At 41.2% G+C, this 18,328-nt stretch overlaps 2 protein-coding genes across 3 annotated transcripts; one reads left to right on the top strand and one right to left on the bottom strand.

Annotated features, from left to right (window-relative positions):
- Window positions 1-140: 140 nt before the first annotated feature.
- On the top strand, window positions 141-16,217 carry LOC149932438 (sushi, von Willebrand factor type A, EGF and pentraxin domain-containing protein 1-like). 2 transcript variants are annotated; one of them, XM_090156981.1, is made up of 44 exons: window positions 141-860; window positions 921-1,168; window positions 1,232-1,487; window positions 1,549-1,618; window positions 1,699-1,769; window positions 1,847-1,882; window positions 2,357-2,695; window positions 2,759-2,938; window positions 2,997-3,191; window positions 3,255-3,509; window positions 3,576-3,815; window positions 3,880-4,065; window positions 4,135-4,268; window positions 5,334-5,409; window positions 5,476-5,604; window positions 5,664-5,864; window positions 5,929-6,090; window positions 6,150-6,311; window positions 6,376-6,678; window positions 6,739-6,779; window positions 6,850-7,042; window positions 7,108-7,309; window positions 7,374-7,528; window positions 7,592-7,790; window positions 7,855-8,027; window positions 8,095-8,334; window positions 8,391-8,558; window positions 8,622-8,795; window positions 8,857-9,068; window positions 9,122-9,250; window positions 9,317-9,631; window positions 9,739-9,842; window positions 9,904-10,237; window positions 10,301-10,515; window positions 10,580-10,817; window positions 10,887-11,197; window positions 11,264-11,434; window positions 11,495-11,763; window positions 11,822-14,297; window positions 14,360-14,745; window positions 14,804-14,977; window positions 15,637-15,729; window positions 15,788-15,886; window positions 15,950-16,217. In XM_090156981.1, exons 1-44 carry the CDS (start codon window positions 539-541, stop codon window positions 16,027-16,029), a joined length of 10,716 nt encoding a protein of 3,571 aa, XP_090013107.1. In that variant the 5' UTR covers window positions 141-538; the 3' UTR covers window positions 16,030-16,217. The 2 variants fall into 2 exon arrangements, with proteins under 2 accessions (XP_090013107.1, XP_090013108.1); XM_090156982.1 differs by having other exon boundaries at window positions 11,267-11,434.
- On the bottom strand, window positions 16,082-17,870 carry LOC149932439 (dnaJ homolog subfamily C member 25 homolog). Its single transcript, XM_090156983.1, has 8 exons — window positions 17,669-17,870; window positions 17,512-17,606; window positions 17,399-17,452; window positions 17,168-17,329; window positions 17,023-17,094; window positions 16,869-16,934; window positions 16,483-16,809; window positions 16,082-16,420 (listed from the first exon to the last, which is right to left on the bottom strand). The coding sequence occupies exons 1-8, from the start codon at window positions 17,787-17,789 to the stop codon at window positions 16,301-16,303; spliced, it is 1,017 nt and encodes a 338-aa protein (XP_090013109.1). The 5' UTR covers window positions 17,790-17,870; the 3' UTR covers window positions 16,082-16,300.
- Window positions 17,871-18,328: the final 458 nt, after the last annotated feature.

Here is an 18,328-nt window from a genome sequence, read left to right on the forward strand (position 1 = left end):
CGCTTCTTTTTCACAACCATTTACTGCGAGCTATTAACGCGGAGAAACGCTTTATTGGTAAATCTCCAAACTCAATTTCAATCATCGAACATCGGAGAGCGTCTCTTAGCGACTCTTCCATCAATCGGCGCTCTCTCAGGGAAGGAGATACCGACTCGGAGAGCCAGAGAAAGAGAGAGACCAAAAGTGCCACAAATTCTACGAAGATCATTTATTATTATTACAACTTTCAAAATCTTCCTAAAGAATCTCTCGCGTTTGGCGGCGACAAGGCGAGAACTTGGATGGCTTTAACCAGCATCCTCGTAACGGCTGCTGTTTACGTACACCGTCTGCCAGCTAGCGCGAGTCTCCAAGCTGATTTCGGCTTCTCGACGAATGTCGAGACAGTGATTAAACGGGACCCTTTCGGGAGCCGTAGAAGGACCTTTTACATTTATATCGTCGCCACTTGACTGTTTCGAAGGCTCGGGCCATTTCCTAGTCGACAGTAGCCATTCAGTCGTCTTCCAGAAAGCTGGTTGGATCGACCGCGACGATGAGGAAATGGATGATGGGCAGAGAGGGCAAAGAATCGCATCTAGGAGCCCTTCTGCTTTGCTTCGTCTTTTACAACTTCCTGACAGTCACAGTCCCGCCGCTTTCGGGAGCCGACAACGCCAAAAACAGTCCGGATTTGGAAACTTATCCCTTCGACAATTCGATCGGTTCTAATGCCAACAATGCTTCCGAACAGCGCGTCCAAAAAAGTAAGGTCGAAATTCTAGGTTTCAACCTTAAAAGACACGTAGCGCGACTTCGCCAAGTTACCAATAAGAAAGTCGAATTAGTCTTTTTGGTCGACAGTTCCTCTTCCGTCGGTAAGAAACATCTGACGGCTACGGGGAGCGATAAATTCATGGATTTATTTGTAATTTAAGGCGCCGATGACTTCAACAACGAACTTAAATTTGTAAAGAAGCTATTATCCGATTTTACGGTCGACGTGGACGCGACGAGGGTAGCCGTTATAACTTTCAGTTCCAAAAGAAACGTTGTGAAGCATATCGATCACTTGACAAATCCATCGGCCGAAAATCACAAATGCAAGCTGTTGGAGGAGCAGCTAACCAAAATAAACTACGTTGGCGGAGGAACGTACACTTTGGGCGCGGTTCTAGAAGCGCAGGTAATTTGTTACGACGAAAAATCAATTAACAACTTGATAATCGTGTGGCACATCTACTTCCAGGAAGTATTGAAATACGCTCGTCCAAACTCAACCAAAGCCGTCTTTTTGGTGACAGACGGCTATTCGAACGCTGGAGATCCTCGACCAGCCGCGAAAAAGCTTAAGGAAGATGGAGTAGAAATATTCACCTTTGGAATTCGGTTCGGGAATGTACATGAACTGACTGAAATGGCTTCCGATCCTCCGGAAGAGCATACTTATATTTTGGAAAGTTTCGAAGAGTTCGAAGCACTTGCTAGAAGGGCTCTACACGAAGGTAACAATCCTTAATTATTTAGGAACTCAAAAAACTGATTTAAGATAATTACGCGTGTTAGATTTACAAATTGGAAACTATATGGGCCAAAAGAACTCTTCTTGCCACAAACTTTGTACGAAAAGAATAAAGTAAGATATGTTTAGTGACTTTCACATAGGATTTACTAACGAGGAATAATTTTGAACTCCTTAAAATTCATTATTTTAAGTTGCTGCGACGAAAAAGCGTCTTGCACTTGTGGTACTCACACTGGTCACTACGCGTGCCTGTGCAAACCTGGTATTTGTAATCGAATTTCAATCGATTTTCGGAATTTCTCTGAAAATATAGCGTAATAAGTGTTTTACCACATACAGGGTTTTATGGAACCGGTCTAGAAGGCGACTGCATCGGTAAAAAAATATATACATCATAAGTAACGTAGTTAGTATAATTATGACACTTGTAGCCTTGTCCATGGATATTTTGCTTATTAGCTAATTCATAGTCTTTGTGGGTTTCTCCGAGGGCTTCTCATTTTTAATTGTTCAGCCAATCCCATAATAATTTTTACAACCCACAAAATTATAAAGGGACTGTGGTTAGTAATCAATTTTATGCTCTGATTCAACGATTGATCATTATATTTCCAATTCCAAAGTAAGCGTTAGTTTTAAATTTAGCTAAGTCTGGTCGTCAAATGAAAAAAAACTATTACAATCCCGGAACTATAGTTCAAAAAGTCGCTACCGGGTGGAGCTATTTCAATTTTTATTTTGGCGTCACCGTGAAGAATAAAATTTAAAAAATGCTCAAGTGACGTACTTATGCGAACGTTACTTACGGTAATATATTACTTAAACAGTTTAATCTGGTTCCAAAAATAGCTTGCCCGGAAGGGACATACAAAGAAGTCTCCGAGCCCGGGGACGTGACGTCTTGTAAGCGATGTCCCGATGTGTTTCACATTTCCACTCTAGGAAGCTCTTCCAAGCAGAGCTGTCAATGTAAAGCGGGATACAGAAGCGTGCCGGAGAAAAAGTGTCGAGCGGTGCACTGTCCGTCCCTGGATTCACCCGAGCACGGCTTCTTCGTCAATGACTGCGAGACAGTTTTTAACTCCGCTTGTGGAGTAGGTTGCGACCCTGGGTTCAGTCTGGTAGGAAGCAGTATTCGCCTGTGTTCGGAGAACGGCACTTGGACGGGTGAAGAGACCAGATGTGAAAGTTAGCTGACAGTTCGTTACGGACTTTTCTTCGAGTACTTGACGCTTCCGTTTGTTTTATTAGTGAAAACATGTTCCGTCTTACATCCTCCTCCATTCGGAAAAATGAACTGTACCGATAAAAAACCGATGTACGACGTTGAATGTCGCTTTTCTTGCTTACCCGGATATACGCTCATTGGCTCGAGCGTGAGAACCTGCTTGCCCATAGGGCTCTGGGACGGCCTTCCCGTCTTTTGCAGATGTAAATATCTTCCTATAGTTCAGCCTTAAAATACTTAACTTCATTTTGAAATTTTCAGCCATCGCTTGTTCGCCGTTGACTCCGCCTCAACACGGCTACATCAGCCCCAACAAATGCGCTCGCAAAAAGGTCAGTTACGGCGATGTTTGTCAGTACTCTTGCGAGCCGGGTTTCGTCATTTCCGGTTTGAAACAAAGACAATGCGGTGATAGTGGCTCGTGGACTGGCAAAGGAAACAAAACCAGATGCCTAGGTACGTACTTTACCAATCAGCGGTTCTGACAAAATTATAAAGATAGCTTTAATATATCATCAGATAAGCAGCCTCCGAGGTTAACGTGCCCCAAAAACATCGTGGTCAACGCCGAAGAAGCGCACATGTATATAGGCGCTTTCATCAACTGGAAACTTCCAGAAGTGACCGATAACAGCGGCGAGGATCCCAACCTTTTGGTAATCCCGGCAGTGTTCCCTCCCAGGATCTTTCTCATAGGTACCAGCAATATAACGTACGTCGCCGAAGATAGGAACTTCAACAAGGCCGAATGTAGCTTTAAAATAACGGTTAGAGGTAAGTCGGCGTGAGTGTTAAAAGCGCGTGATTCCGGAAGAGTCATCTCTAGCCCATTACTCGCAGATACGTATCCACCAACGATAGATCTTTGTGAGTCTCCCCCAGCTGTTTATTCCAGGACTGTTCCGGTGAAAGTAACCTGGCCAGAGCCCGTATTTTCTGACAATTCTGGAGAACCCGTTGTGGTATCACCGCCAAATATCCCTCGCGAAGGGTTTCGTTACGGCGAAACGAAGGTCAAATACGAGGCCAGAGACAAAGCGGGAAACATCAATACTTGCTATATAACGGTCGTTGTTCAAGGTAAGAATCTTAACCCATATCGGGGGAACGTAGCTTCGTCAAATGAATTAAATAACGTTGACAGAGCACGCTTGCACGTATCCGCCGGAACCGGTGAACGGAGTCATGAACTGCACCGAAAACGCCACTCTGGTGTCTTGCACTTTAAGTTGCCTTCCCGGTTTCGCTTTCGTCGAACCTCCGAAGGAAATTTATAAATGCGCTTACGACGGTGTCTGGCATCCAACTGACGTTTTCCCCGACTGTTCCGGTAAGGTTCTCGCAACTTAACGATATACGTAATTTACTTAACGTATTAATTAAATTATTAATTTAATAGAAACGGAACTATCGAATTCTGTCGTTCAAATCGGTCTTGTGTCTTTGGCAACCAATAAAACGAACGTTGGCTGTTCCGACTACTTTCTAATGGACCAACTTCAAAAACATTATAAGAGAAAGATATTTCAAAAGGTTTATTTTTTACAGTTTTACTAAATTACTAAAATTATGATTTCTATCAGAAGTTAATAATACGTCAGAAGGCTATTAAAATGAAACGTGTACCTTCAAAGCTCGACGCAGATTCTAATGGGCGTTAATTTCCCACCAAACCGTGGGTGGTACACCGTATCAGGGCACAGACGTAACTGTGTATTACTTTGCCTAGCGTAGAGATTTCACTGCCTACAGATGGTTACTTATTTATACACTTTATTTTCCGATGTAATAGTTTTAGAAACTCATTGTATGATTTGATTTGTAGGGACTACAGCGCTTTCCTAAACAGCATTTGTTTATTCAGCATTTTCCCAAACAGAGTTTTTCAAATCAGCGTTTTGTCATAACAGCGCTTTGTCATAACAGCGTTTTCGAAAACAGCGTTTGTCAAAACAGCGTTTTGTCGAAATAGCGCTTTGTCATAACAGCGTTTCTTAACATAGCATTTCCCAAAATAACAAATTGTTCAAACGGCGCTTTGTCATAACGGCGGTTCTCTAAACCGCATTTTGTCGAAACAGCGTTTCCCAAAACCGCGCTGCTTTCTATAGCAAAACGGTGCCTACGCGCCTACGGCGCGCCCGGCTAACCTAACCGTTGCGCGCTCCGCGCGCTAGCCTCGAGATAACTCCCTCTATATATCGAAAATTCCCCATAGCCGAAGAAATCGCTGTCTTGACCAAAACCGCTGTTTTAAGAAATCGCTGTCTTGACCAAAACCACTGTTTCAAAATCGCTAATTTGAGAAACGCTATATTCAGAAACGCTGTTTATGGAAAAAGCTGTTTTGACAAACCGCTCTACTGAGAAACGCTTAACCAAAAAACGCTGACTAAACAAAATGCTCTTTCGACAAACCGCGGTATTGAGAAAAACTATTTCAACAACCGCTGTTTTAACAAAGCGCCGCGCCGTTGCAACAAAATGCGGTTTTGAAAACGCTATTTTAACAAATGCTATTTTAGTCAAGCGCTCTATTCCCTACATACCGTATTATACATGTATACTTCTGTTGATGTATTAAAAATGTATTTCCAGATTAACGGAGTCTGTGAGAACGAAGTGCAGTGTTCGATAGAAAAGGCTATTCTGACGTGCAACCAAAACCGAGAAAGTAAGTTTGACGACGTTAAACTTATGTAGTTTCCTCGTTATTAAGTACGGAAATTATGGCACAAAGGAAACGAAGAAAACACAAATATTATAAGTAGGAGGCGGAGGAAGTCCCACTTATCTGAAAGGAGCAAACGCGGTGTGGAACAGTCAAAAGCTCCATCGCAAAGCATCATACTGGAGTTTGAGATCTATGGTACGCTGAGCTTGTCGGGAATGTTCAGAGCCGGTTGCGTACTAAAATGTGTTTTTTAGGCACGGTTGACAAAGGAGACCAAGAGACGTTGATATGGAACGTGAAAAAGGTTATCGAAACGTTAGAAGACGCGGCTGAGAAGGGTGACCTTGACTTGGCAATGGGAAACAACTATTTCCACACCGAATCTATCCACTTTCCCGGCAGAGAACCCAAATTTTCTTGCGCTCAGGGAAGCGTGCCCCTCAATAATTCCTGCGGTAAGATACCCCTTTTCTGGATTTCAGTTTACTAAGGATAACTTTTTCCGTGAATCAATTGCAGTAAAATGTCCAATAGGAACGTTTTTCAATGTAATTTCCGAAGAATGCGAGGCTTGCGGCCTAGGAACGTATCAGTTTCAAGAAGGTCAAGTATCCTGTTTAGTATGCCCCGATAAAACCTCAACTACTAAAGGACAGTCCAAGAGTCTCGGAGAGTGCAAAGGTGAGAAATATAATAAAGGTATGAATTATACTAATGGAAAGTATCACGAACAAATTTAGCTCAGTGCCTACCCGGGCAAATCTCACTAACTGGTTTGGAAGTATGTCAGTCTTGTGAGGTTGGATTCTACCAGCCACTTTACGCTAAAGTATCTTGCTTGGAATGTCCCGGTTCAACTACTACTTGGAGGAGAGGATCACGCCATTTCAAAGATTGTCAAGGTCAGTTAAGGATAAATTGGCTATTGTCCTTAGGACGAAAACGTTATTGCCCTTACACATGTAGAAATATGCCATTCGGGTGAAGTGTCTCGAACGGGGCTCAGGCCGTGTTTCTTGTGTCCGGACGGGTACTATCAACCCAGAGAGGGCCGGAAGGTTTGCTTCCGATGTCCGAATGGTGAACCTACTAATAAGAGAGGAGCGAATGCTCTCCTGGACTGCAAAGATTACAACGACGAGGCCGCTGCTTTCTCTCAGTTGGAAATTTTGCCCGTTAACGACTGCTTTTCCGTACCATGCCTTCACGGAAGTACTTGTGAGGCGCATGAGTTTGGATACATCTGTCATTGTAGACCCGGATTTAAAGGTCTTAGATATCATTCTTCGGTTTTCGTTGAGAGACTATAATGTTAGGATTTAAATTTAGGAATTCACTGCGATGTTGATATTGACGAATGCGCTTCTCAGGTAAAAATTACCTGTTCGTTCGTATCCCGTATATTAATAACGATTACACCAACTTGGCTATTTATCTCAGCCCTGTTTCAATAACGCAACTTGCAAAGACAAAATTAATAGTTTCGAATGCATTTGCGCTCCTGGATTCAGGGGCCCAATGTGTCTAGTAGAAATTGACGAATGTATGACGGTACCAGGGCTGTGCCAGAACGGGGGTTCTTGCGTTGATAAAATTAATTCTTTCACCTGCAAATGTCTACCCGGATATGCCGGTATGTTAGAGAAATTGAGGCGATCATTGTTTTGTTAATAGCGTTTATTTACTTATTTACGACAGGATCTCTATGTGAAATAGACATCAACGATTGTCTGAATAGACCGTGTCAGAACGGTGGTGCTTGCGTTGATAAGGTGGCGGATTATTATTGCAATTGTTCAGCTGGCTTCGCCGGCACGAATTGCGAAATAAATATTGACGACTGCGCCAGCAATCCTTGCCAAAACAACGCTACTTGCAAGGACGGAATTCGGTCATTCAAGTAAACTATATTTCCAGAATATTAAATGTATTGGATAGTAAACAATACACCCATTCGCTTTCAGATGTGAATGTTTGGCGGGCTTCGAGGGAAATTTGTGTCAATACGATATTGACGAATGCAAGTCGAATCCTTGTCTAAGGGGAGATTGTCAAAATATCGTTGCTGGTTTCTTATGCCAATGCCCCCCGTCTTATAGTGGCCAACTCTGCGAAATTGGTACCATTTCCCCGAAATCCAGCGCTTATTTGACTGTATTTACAAAATAAAATTATATCATAGAAATGTCGTCCGAGTTTTATCTCAACTTTAAATCGGCGGGTACTTTGGATTTCGTCAAAGTGAACAAACTGCGCAAAAACCTCAACGAGTTTAGTCTTTGCTTATGGCTTAATACCACTGACAGAAGCAACTACGGAACTCCCTTTTCATACGCCACCGACGACTTTGACAACGCCCTTACATTAACCGATTACAATGGGTAATAGATCGGTATTTGCAATACATTTAAAATGGAAGGCAATATTTTACGTTGTATTCGACAGATTTGTTTTGTACGTCAACACCAAGAGAATGGTAAGTGACGTAACAGCGAACGATGGTCAATGGCGGCACATTTGCGTCGTTTGGAAATCCAGAGACGGTTCTTGGTCTATTTATAAGGATGGCCACGAAAGCGATAAGGGCATAGATTTGGCAACTGGAACCACACTATCAGGTAGCTTCCAAATTGGTAAAATATGTTTATCGGGAAAATCAACAGTAATCGAGTTATTTTCTTTAAGACGACGGAACATTAGTGTTGGGTCAAGAGCAAGATCGAAGGGGATCAAGCTTTAGCGCCCAAGAGTCATTCGTCGGAACACTATCTCTAGTTAATCTCTGGAGTAGAATTCTTTCGGCAGAAGAAATATCTCAAATGGTAACGCGCTGTGATAAATTCTCAGGCGACGTTCTAGCTTGGCCGGACTTCCTCCCCGGTTTAAGGGGTCAGCTCGTTTCGATTCCTACACAGTTTTGTCTAGGTATAGTCAAGTTTTACTTAGTGGAGGATCAACCGAATGACCTGATTTTATCGTAGAATGTTCAAAGAATATATCGATCGAAAACGGGACAGTTTTGGTTAACGGTAATAAACCAGGTGGTACAGCCACATACCAATGCGATAGTGGTCACGAATTACACGGAATGGCAAAAAGAGTGTGCACCATATTTGGAACCTGGTCGTTAAACGCGCCGAAATGTTTTAGTATGTTTAAACGATTTGAATATCCAGGTTCAACGTCTCAAAATGTTTTCCCCCTATTATAAGGGGTAACTTGCGATGTTCCACCGTCCTTGAAAAATGGAAAGTATACAGGTTGGAAATTCACGTATACCGACGAAGTCAAGTACAGCTGCCATGATGGATACAAGCTAGTTGGAAATGAATTTCGCTTTTGCCAAGCCAATAAAACTTGGAGTGACCAACAACCAATTTGCGAAGGTAAAATGTGAAACCTAAATGACGCTTCTTTTGTTAACCAATCATAATGGAATATTTGCAGAGATTATTTGCGAACCACTCAGTACTCCGACGAATGGCGTGACAGTTGCGATTAAAAAGGATGGCAAACACAAACCGGGAGATGAAGTGACCTATTCTTGTCAAGAAGGCTACCGAGTGGATGGCGAAATTACTCTAACATGTTTGAATACCAGTGTCTGGAGTAAGCCCCTTCCCATATGCCAGCCTAAATCTTGCCAAATGCCACCAACGGTACGTACAGTATAAGAATGACGAAGGACGGGGTAAATTTTTGTGTTTTGTAGGTACCCAACAGCGATGTACTTGGAAAAAAATCAAACTTCAAAGTGCACGATTCGGTGAAGTATACGTGTAACGCCGGATACAAACTACTGGGAAATGGTACCATTCAATGTGGTATTAAGAGCCAGTGGGTAGGTTATTTGAAAACGGGAAATGATCGTAAAAGCTAAACGTAAGATTATCTAATTTCAACGAAGGTAGGAGAAATACCTAGGTGTGAAAGAAAACCTTGCGGAGCTCCGCCAAAAGCACCTCGGGCCAGTGTCACTGAAAAGGTTCTTTACTTTGGGGATATAGCCCGATATCAGTGTCTTCTCGGATACAAATTAACGGAGGGAGATGAAAACTTGGAATGCCTCGCAAACCAAACGTGGAATGGGCGTCTACCTCGCTGTAGTCCCATCCAGTGTCAGAGTCTCGAGCCTCCCCTGCATGGTTCGATTTCACCATCCGACAATCGTACCCTGGACAGCGTGGTCACTTACTCTTGCGAAGCGGGCTACCAACTGGGGGTATTGTACGCATTGTCGCCAATTGCATTTCTTTGCCATGGCTACTAAAGAGCAAACGCCCCTAGACGTTTTTCAGAAATATTTACGATTACATTCCATTATCACAGGGAGTCAAGACTAGAAAATGTCTCGCTACTAGTGACTGGAGTGGAGATGAACCCAAATGCAATACGGTACTATGTGGGCCACCGAAATCCATACCAAACGGAAGGTGAACCTCAAAAGCGTATTTTAGAATGCCACATTTATTTTTTTAATTTTATAATCTACAGATTTGTTGGCGAAGATTTTACGGTGGGTAACACCGTGATATACCACTGTAATCAAGGATATCAAATACTAGGGCGAGCGGAAACAACTTGCGATAAAAACGGTCTGTGGATCCGAGAGGCCCCAATTTGCGAACCGGTTCGTTGCACTGAGCCGTGGAACCCTAGAAATGGCGTTGTCGTCTTTTCCAGTTCATTCTTTGGACAAAGAGCCGAATACAGTTGCTTGAACGGATACGAATTAATCGGAGCTTCATCATCTGTTTGCAGAGAGAATGGAAAATGGGACCCAAGCGCGCCTCTCTGTAGACCAGTCTCTTGTGGAAATCCACCAAATGTAAGCGCCCCCCCCCTGACGTTGAAGACATAAATTTAACCCTATTCATGGTAACTATTTCAGATAGAAAGCGCGAGTGTAAACGGTACGGGAATGGATTTCGGTTCGACGGCTTCTTATTTCTGCAAAATGGGCTTCAGAATGAGGCATCAGAGTGAAGCGGTTTTAGCTTGTCTAGAGAATGGCACTTGGAGTCAGCCATTTCCTCAGTGCGACATCGTTCGTTGCGCCGTACCACTACCGATAAGTAATGGAAATCCAACTTACTCCGACACGAGGTCAGAATGCAGTCTGAAAAATCCGAAAGCCACTCCTTAATGATACGTTATTTATTAAAATTAGTTTCGAGTCAACTGTCGAGTATTATTGCGACCAAGGGTATAAACTGGAAGGCACTGGACAAAGAATCTGTCAGGCTTCTGGAAAGTGGTCTGGAGAGAAGCCCAGATGTGAGAGAATTAGATGCGCGCCACTAATCGAGCCACCTTTAGTAAGAGTGCAATTGGATCACACATTTTACGACTCCGACGCCACTTATTCTTGCGTTGTGGGACATGAAATTTACGAGTCTCAAATGAGAGTAGGTAAAAATTAAAAGTATATTATAGTACAGGTGACAAATAGCACCGCTGCCTTTTTGAAACATTAGGGCGGCGATTTTTACAAACGTAAATGTCAAGAAGACGGAACCTGGAGCGGAATGGAACCCCATTGTCACCCTGTGCGTTGCGATAGCCACGTGTTACATTTAGACAACGGCTACGTTCGGGGGACCGAGTTCACTTTCGGTTCCTTGTTGCAATATTCCTGCGACACCGGATTTAAATTGATTGGCACGCAGACAAGAAGATGCACGGCCAACAAGAAATGGGAAAATGAATCACCCTTCTGTCAAGTTATACAATGCCCGGATCCGGATTCAATTTATAACGGAAATATAGTTGGACATAAAGGTGGAAAGTACGCGTAGTTAATACACATATACATCATACAATTTCATCTGTGCTTAATCAATCATATTTTAAGAAGATTTGGAGAAACCATAGAATATTCGTGCGATAAGGGCCACCGTCTATTCGGATCAAAAATCATAACTTGCACTGAAGACGGCAACTGGAATTACCAACCACCTGTTTGTGTGAAAATTAATTGCACTCAACCGAACGCGATTGGCAACGGATTGGCCTACGTTAAAAGGTATACAATTTTTTTTAATTAATCCATGAGTAGCAGCCTATTAGTTCATTCCTTATCCAGTTTAAGCTACGGATCTTACGTCCGATACCAATGCATCAAAGGTTACGCTCTTCATGGTCCAGAGGAAAGGCAGTGCGAAGAATTTGGACAATGGAGTCTCGAAGAACCTTTCTGTAGAATAATTCAATGCCCCAATTTTCCAGAAATACCGAACATACTTCCAGCCATCGCTAGCAAAATATACTTCTCTGGCAATAAAACGCTTATCGAATGCGAAGTTGGATTCAAAGTGATTCCCGACAAAGCCGTATTGAAATGCGATGACCACGGTAAAAAAATAATAATGAAATAATTAGTATGAATAAAACAATTTGGCAAAAATTATAGGTAAATGGCAAGGTGTCACTCCTAAATGTGACAGAATCGTTTGCGAGGAACCAAATAACGTTCGATTTGGTGGCTATACTGGGGAAGAATTGTCATTTGGGAACAGTGTAGTTTACTACTGCGACAAGGGTTGGGAATTGATGGGAGATAAATACGTAACGTGCCAGAGTAATGGAAAATGGAGTTCCAAACCACCCGTTTGCGTTGGAACCAAGTGTAAACCGTTGAAATATGTCGAAAACAGTATCGTTAATTCCTCGGAGACTAAATACGGGTCTGTTATTATTTTTGCATGTCTACCAGGCTACGTTCTCTTCGGAAACGCGAGGCTATCTTGTCAAATAGATAATTCCTGGAGTGGGTTTCCTCCACGTTGCTTACCTGTAAATTGCACACGTCTAATAAATATTACGAACGGCAAATGTGAAGGAAATTACATCCATTACGGTTCAAAAAGGACGTGCGTTTGTGAGGAAGGGTTCCGGATCTATGGCAAAGACGTTTTAACATGTACCGAGAGCGGACAATGGTCCGACGAAGATCCGCTGTGTACTCCCATCTCTTGCCCCATTCCGAGCAACCTAGTAAATGGAAAAGTACTTCAAATTAGAGATCTTCTCACTAATCAAACTATTCGTCAAATTATTTACCCTACTACCAACGACGTTACTGGCAGAAAAGTAACTTCGAGAAGTTTACCGTCAAACGCTGATCGAAGAAGAGCCGATATCGCCGTGGACAGACAATATATCCTATCTGAATCAAACGATGACGTTTTTCTATACCGAGACGAATTAAACTACGAATGCGACGAAGGTTACAATTTGATTGGAGTTCATTTCCGTACATGCGGTACGGATGGAAAATGGTCGAATGAAGATCCAACTTGTAACATCATTAGTTGTCAAACACCAGCCACGCCTCCAAATGCTTTCGTAACGTTTACAGATCCTCCACTATATTCTTCGGAAGCCGTTTATAGTTGCAATACCGGATACGAACTGATCGGATCTATGAGCAGAAAATGTCTTTCAAACGGTAGCTGGTCCGAAGATCCTCCAATGTGCTTGATAATCGAGTGTGGGCCTCCGGAACCAATCGAGAACGGATCAGTTCAGTTCACAAGCACAACATACGAAAGCATGGCATTTTATTCGTGCTCTTACGGATATCGACTGTCTGGGCATTCTTTACGCTCATGTGGGCTCCAAAAGAAATGGATTTACGCAAGGCCCGAGTGCCTGTTAATAGAATGCCCCTACCATTCTCCGGTACGAAACGGAACTATCAAATATACCAGCCGAAAAGTGGATTCTTACGCTAGGGTTCTTTGCAATTCCGGTTACGAAATACCTCACGAAGTTCGAGGCTCAGTTCTGTGCCTCTCAAGTGGCCTATGGAGTGGCCAGCTGATTGATTGCGTCCCCATAACTTGCCCAGATATTGCTAGTCCACAAAACGGGACCGTTAGGGTCTCTGATAAGTCGTACAATGCAAAAGCTTATTTCACATGCGATATAGGACACATTTTAATAGGTAGAGAATATCGTATTTGCCAAGAGAATAAAACCTGGACTGTGCCGGAAACAGAATGTCAACCCGCGCGTTGTAGTTTACTAACAGTTCCCAATCACGGAATATTAACAATCACGGGCGTAACGTACTCGAGCGTGGCGAAATTCGGTTGCCAAGAAGGTTACTCATTAAAGGGTTCAAAAAGCACCCAATGTCTGGCTAACTCTCAATGGAGCAATCCTTCACCTAAATGTCAAATCGTCGTTTGTCCGCCACTAACCCAAATTCAAAACGGAATTATCCAGGGTAGCTCGGTTACATATAAAAGTGCCGTTTTATTCACTTGTATCCAAGGTTATCGTTTAATTGGTCAGCCAAAAATAGAGTGCATGTCCAAAGGACAATGGTCTGGAGCTCCACCTCAATGCGAAAGGCACTTATGCAAGGAACTTCCGGATATCGTCAATGGGGATATTCCGCATAAAATATACATCGTTAATACCACCATTAGAGTTCAATGTAAAAAGGGTTTTAAACTGGACGGCGATTCCAGCATTTTATGTGACCATTCGGGTAATTGGAATATGGGAAAACGCCCTCCTTCTTGTAGTTTAATAACTTGCAACAAACCTAGCAATCTTTCGAATGGTTACTACAATGTAACACCATCAGGTATAAGGTATACTTTCGGATTAGCAGTCGAATACAAATGCGATATTGGTTTCATTTTGATGGGGAAAAGCATATCCATTTGCTTAGAGAGTGGTCGATGGTCTTCCGAAACCCCAGTATGTCAAAAGATTTGCAACGAACCGCCCGAAATAGCTTATGGACGACGTTTTGTAGAAGACCATTACGACGGTACCTCGGAGGTCATCTATACTTGCTTAAGTGGCTATAAACTTAAGGGGAACGACAGAGATTTATGTGGCAAAGATAAACCTTTTTGGACATTAAACGAGTATGTTTTAATGGTATTTGGTACCATCGTTAGCCGATTAATTTATTTTACTATTCCAAAAGGACATGGTGCGAAAAAATAGTTTGTGGAAAACTAGTAATTGTTTCACACGCCAGCATAGCTGTCACAGAGAGTAGCGTTGGAAGCAAAGCCAATTACACTTGTGAGGATGGGTACTTCCTGGTGGGAAACGCGTCTCTAACGTGTTCCAATATGGGAGATTGGATAGGCGGCATACCTAGATGCGAGCCGAAGCCGTGCTCATCACCAAAAGCACCTCAAAATGGATTCGTTATGATTAAGGACAGCAACACAGTGAAAGATTGGCCTATTAATTTTATAACGCAAATAGCAACGTTTCACTGCGCCACTGGGTATATTCTGATTGGTGACCAAACTAATATTTGCAAGGAAGGCAGGTGGATAGGAGAAACACCCAATTGCAGAGGTATTAGAAATCACATTGATAACAGCAAATTCTTCAACCGTATTTACATACATTTTAGCTTTATCATGTGGAAACCCAAAAAAATATACCGGTGGAGTAATATTTATGGGATCATCCTTTGAATTTGGTCAAACGATGCTGGTTAGATGTCCCCCTGGTACATCTCTGGAAGGGAAAGGAAAAATAGTATGTCTAGCTAATGGTTCTTGGAGCCAACTACCAAAATGTAAAGGTAACTAAATGTGAAAGGGTTTCATCAGCTCCTAGCTTAGATGTTGCAAAACGTTAAATAGTTTGGGTAAAAGCATAAGTCTATATTATTGTTCCATAAGTTCGTCACTTTGGGGAATATTTTACTGAGAGCTAGTTACGAAGTGACGTCATCACAAGAAGAAAATCTCCCCCTAGCGAGGCGCTGTCAAAGGCTATTCGTGTGACGCAAAACGGCATCGAAGCCCGTAATGCAGTCTGCCTTGTGTAAAACTTTTGCATGTGAAAAGTAGGAAGTGTCGCCGGGAGTAGTGGCGTACTCCTGTAATCCCAAGCGTTTGGGAGACAGTTTTCGGGTGGCCGTGTGCGGAAGACCACCAATCCGGCCCCAACGGATGGTTGGAATACTTCCGCCACGGGTGTCCCCACCCGTCTTCACGTATCCCCCCCGTTAGCGTGGCCGTCACACAAATCTCGCCCTGATTAATCAGGTGGACGAGCGGACTGTATTTGTCCCACACGTTACAATCCCGAATAAAAAAAAAAGTAGGAAGTGTCACACTTATGGTAAAAGGAATGGTTATAAGATATAATAAAATACTGCTCATCATGGAATACTTCTGGTGTAGGATTTAATATAATTATACGAAAAAAGAAAATTACAATTTCAAATGTCCACAGATGCCTGCTATCCACCATGCCAGCATGGTCAAATTTGCAAGAAAGGTACATGTGAATGCCCTTTAGGATATTCTGGGGCACTCTGTGCCAGTCGTAAGTTTTAAGTAAAAATCCAAAACAAGCAGGGTATTTCACATTTTCCCTACAACAGCAATATGTATACTTCCCTGTTTGAATGGAGGATATTGCTTAGCACCTTATCACTGTCAATGTCCGTCACAATTTGAAGGACTTAGATGTCAAAAATTAAGTAGGTGACCATGGTAAAGATGTTGCGAACTTTTAAATACTAACTACAACTATTTCATAACAGAACCAAGGCCAAGTACAAGTTCAAAATTATGGAGAAAGAATAAACCTCACAATTATTTGGATTCTATAAAGACTTTGTGAAAAATTAATGGCATAAATGTATAGTTTTTTACGAAGACGAGTATATACAGTATTAAAATTAAAGACACAGCTATTTATTAAAAAATGCCTCTTGTTACAGTTCTTGCACTTAAAGAGCATGAATATCATATTATTTATAGCCCTTTGTAGGAGATGTAAAAAATTTAACTAACAATAAATAACTTAGATTTACCCCAAGTACAAACTTTTTCAATTCATTTAAAAAAGTAAACGGAGGTATTTGACCACGAAATGGCCCAAAAAAAGAATTTCAATCATCAAAGGATATTTGTCCAGGACCATGATTCTTCATATACCTCCGATAGCTCTTATATCTAGCACTCTCTGCTAGCTTGGCTTTCATTTCAGCGTCTCTGTGTTCTTTCCATACCTGGCATACAGGAAAAAGGTTTATAGTCTGGTACATTTCTTAAAAACTAAATAATATAATACTTTGAAATTATCTTTAATCCAAAGTTCTTTTTTCATCATATCCTCAATTTCTTTTTCCGGTAAATAATTGTACTGATTCTCAGATAATTTCAGGTATTTTCGTATTAAATAATGCTTCTCGGGAATGTCAAAGGGTTGCCTCATCAAGTTGAATTTCCAAATCCATCGTAAATGAAACCATAGGAAACAGCCAATTTCGTAGGGCAAAAATAAAAGTTGAAGCCACAATATATTTCTGATCGATGGTTTAGAATATCCACCACCAATATCCATTTTTTCAGCAATAATTTGCTTCAGTATTTTTTCTTCCTCTTGTTTTTGTACATCCTAAAAGCATAACTGATTAGTTTTATTCCCACAATTTTCTGTTAGAAAATGGAGCGTACTTTTGGTCTCCTATCTTTTTTCTTCTCAGTGGAAATCAAACCATCTTCCTTTGCTATATCTTGAGCCTAAAATGTAAAGATTTTGTGTGAGGAAGAAATGCTAATGTTAATATTGAATTGGCGATGCAATATTTAGCATTAATCACCAAATAACCTGCAAGCGGAATTTGGGAACTGTAACATAATAGTCAATTGCAACTTTATATCTCTGCCAAGCTCCCCAATACTGAAAAAAATTAAAACGCGAATGAAATGTTCATTTAATTCACAGAAAAAGGGAGACTTTTTTCTTATAATACCTGAATTATTGATATTATTGTTATAGTAACTGCGAGGACAATTCGATAATCGACTTTGGGTGTCATCCTTCTTCGATAATAAGAAAAGTAATGTCTATATATTTCATCAGGATTATCCAACATGTAATCATAGTCCTTTCTAGAGTCTTCATCTTTCAAAATCTGAGATAAATATTCTTCAGGTTACAAAGCTTTCTTAACTAAATAATTAATGTAAATAAAACTAAATACTTCATAGGCTGTTGCTATGGAAGTAAATTTTTTGGCAGCTTTTTCTTTGGCCTCCTATAAATTTACATAAGATATTATTAACATTATCTAAAAACATCAAGACTGTTATTTACCTTATTTTTGTGTTTATCTGGATGATATTTGGCTGCAAGCTGTCTGTAAGCGCGTCCGAGATCTGCCTTGGCGACTTGTCTATCCACTCCCAATACTTCAATTAAGAAAGTCACATTAATTTTAGAAGAAATTGAAACACTAAAACCAATAACATACTGTCATAGCAGTTTTCAACGCCACAATATAATCCTTCAATGAAGCCATATGTTAACTGAAGATTTAAGGATAATACTAATAAAGCCAACAGGTACGACACAAATTGCCCCAATTTATTCATTTTCCTATAAATTGCTTCTTAAAATTTCTTATAAAGATCAGACATTCACTTCAATGGTCCTCTTATCATTTATAAATGACAGTTTCAGCTTGGATTAATATTAATCCAAGGTTTCAGACTGCTGGGTAGGGGTTGTTAACTCTGTATGTGGCTCTCAAAGTATCTTTAAGGAAAGTGTTTTTAACTGCACCAGAAATTTTAACTATGAAACATTTAACGAATATGTACTATTTGAAAATACCATCCTGTTCAATGAAATTTACGTAAAATATAGTTTTAAACTGATTACCCGTGGCTCGACCACGGACTAACTGGCTTCACCGCGTTAAGCAGACGAGAGCACGTAAAATGCGGAAGCGGAATCTCAGACCCATACCGGTTTTCCGATTTTGACAGGTCAAATTTTGACAAAAGAGCCATCCATTGATTATTTGTTTTTACATGTTACTTTTGAATTTGATCATTATATGCATTTTTTAATTTTCTTATAAAATAGCTGTTTAAAAATATCCAGATAATAATTTTTTTACTTCACTAAA

Source organism: Leiobunum rupestre, chromosome 8, assembly GCF_980474605.1.
Source record: "Leiobunum rupestre chromosome 8, qqLeiRupe1.1.hap1, whole genome shotgun sequence".
In the NCBI taxonomy this organism is placed as follows: Eukaryota; Metazoa; Arthropoda; class Arachnida; order Opiliones; family Sclerosomatidae; genus Leiobunum; species Leiobunum rupestre.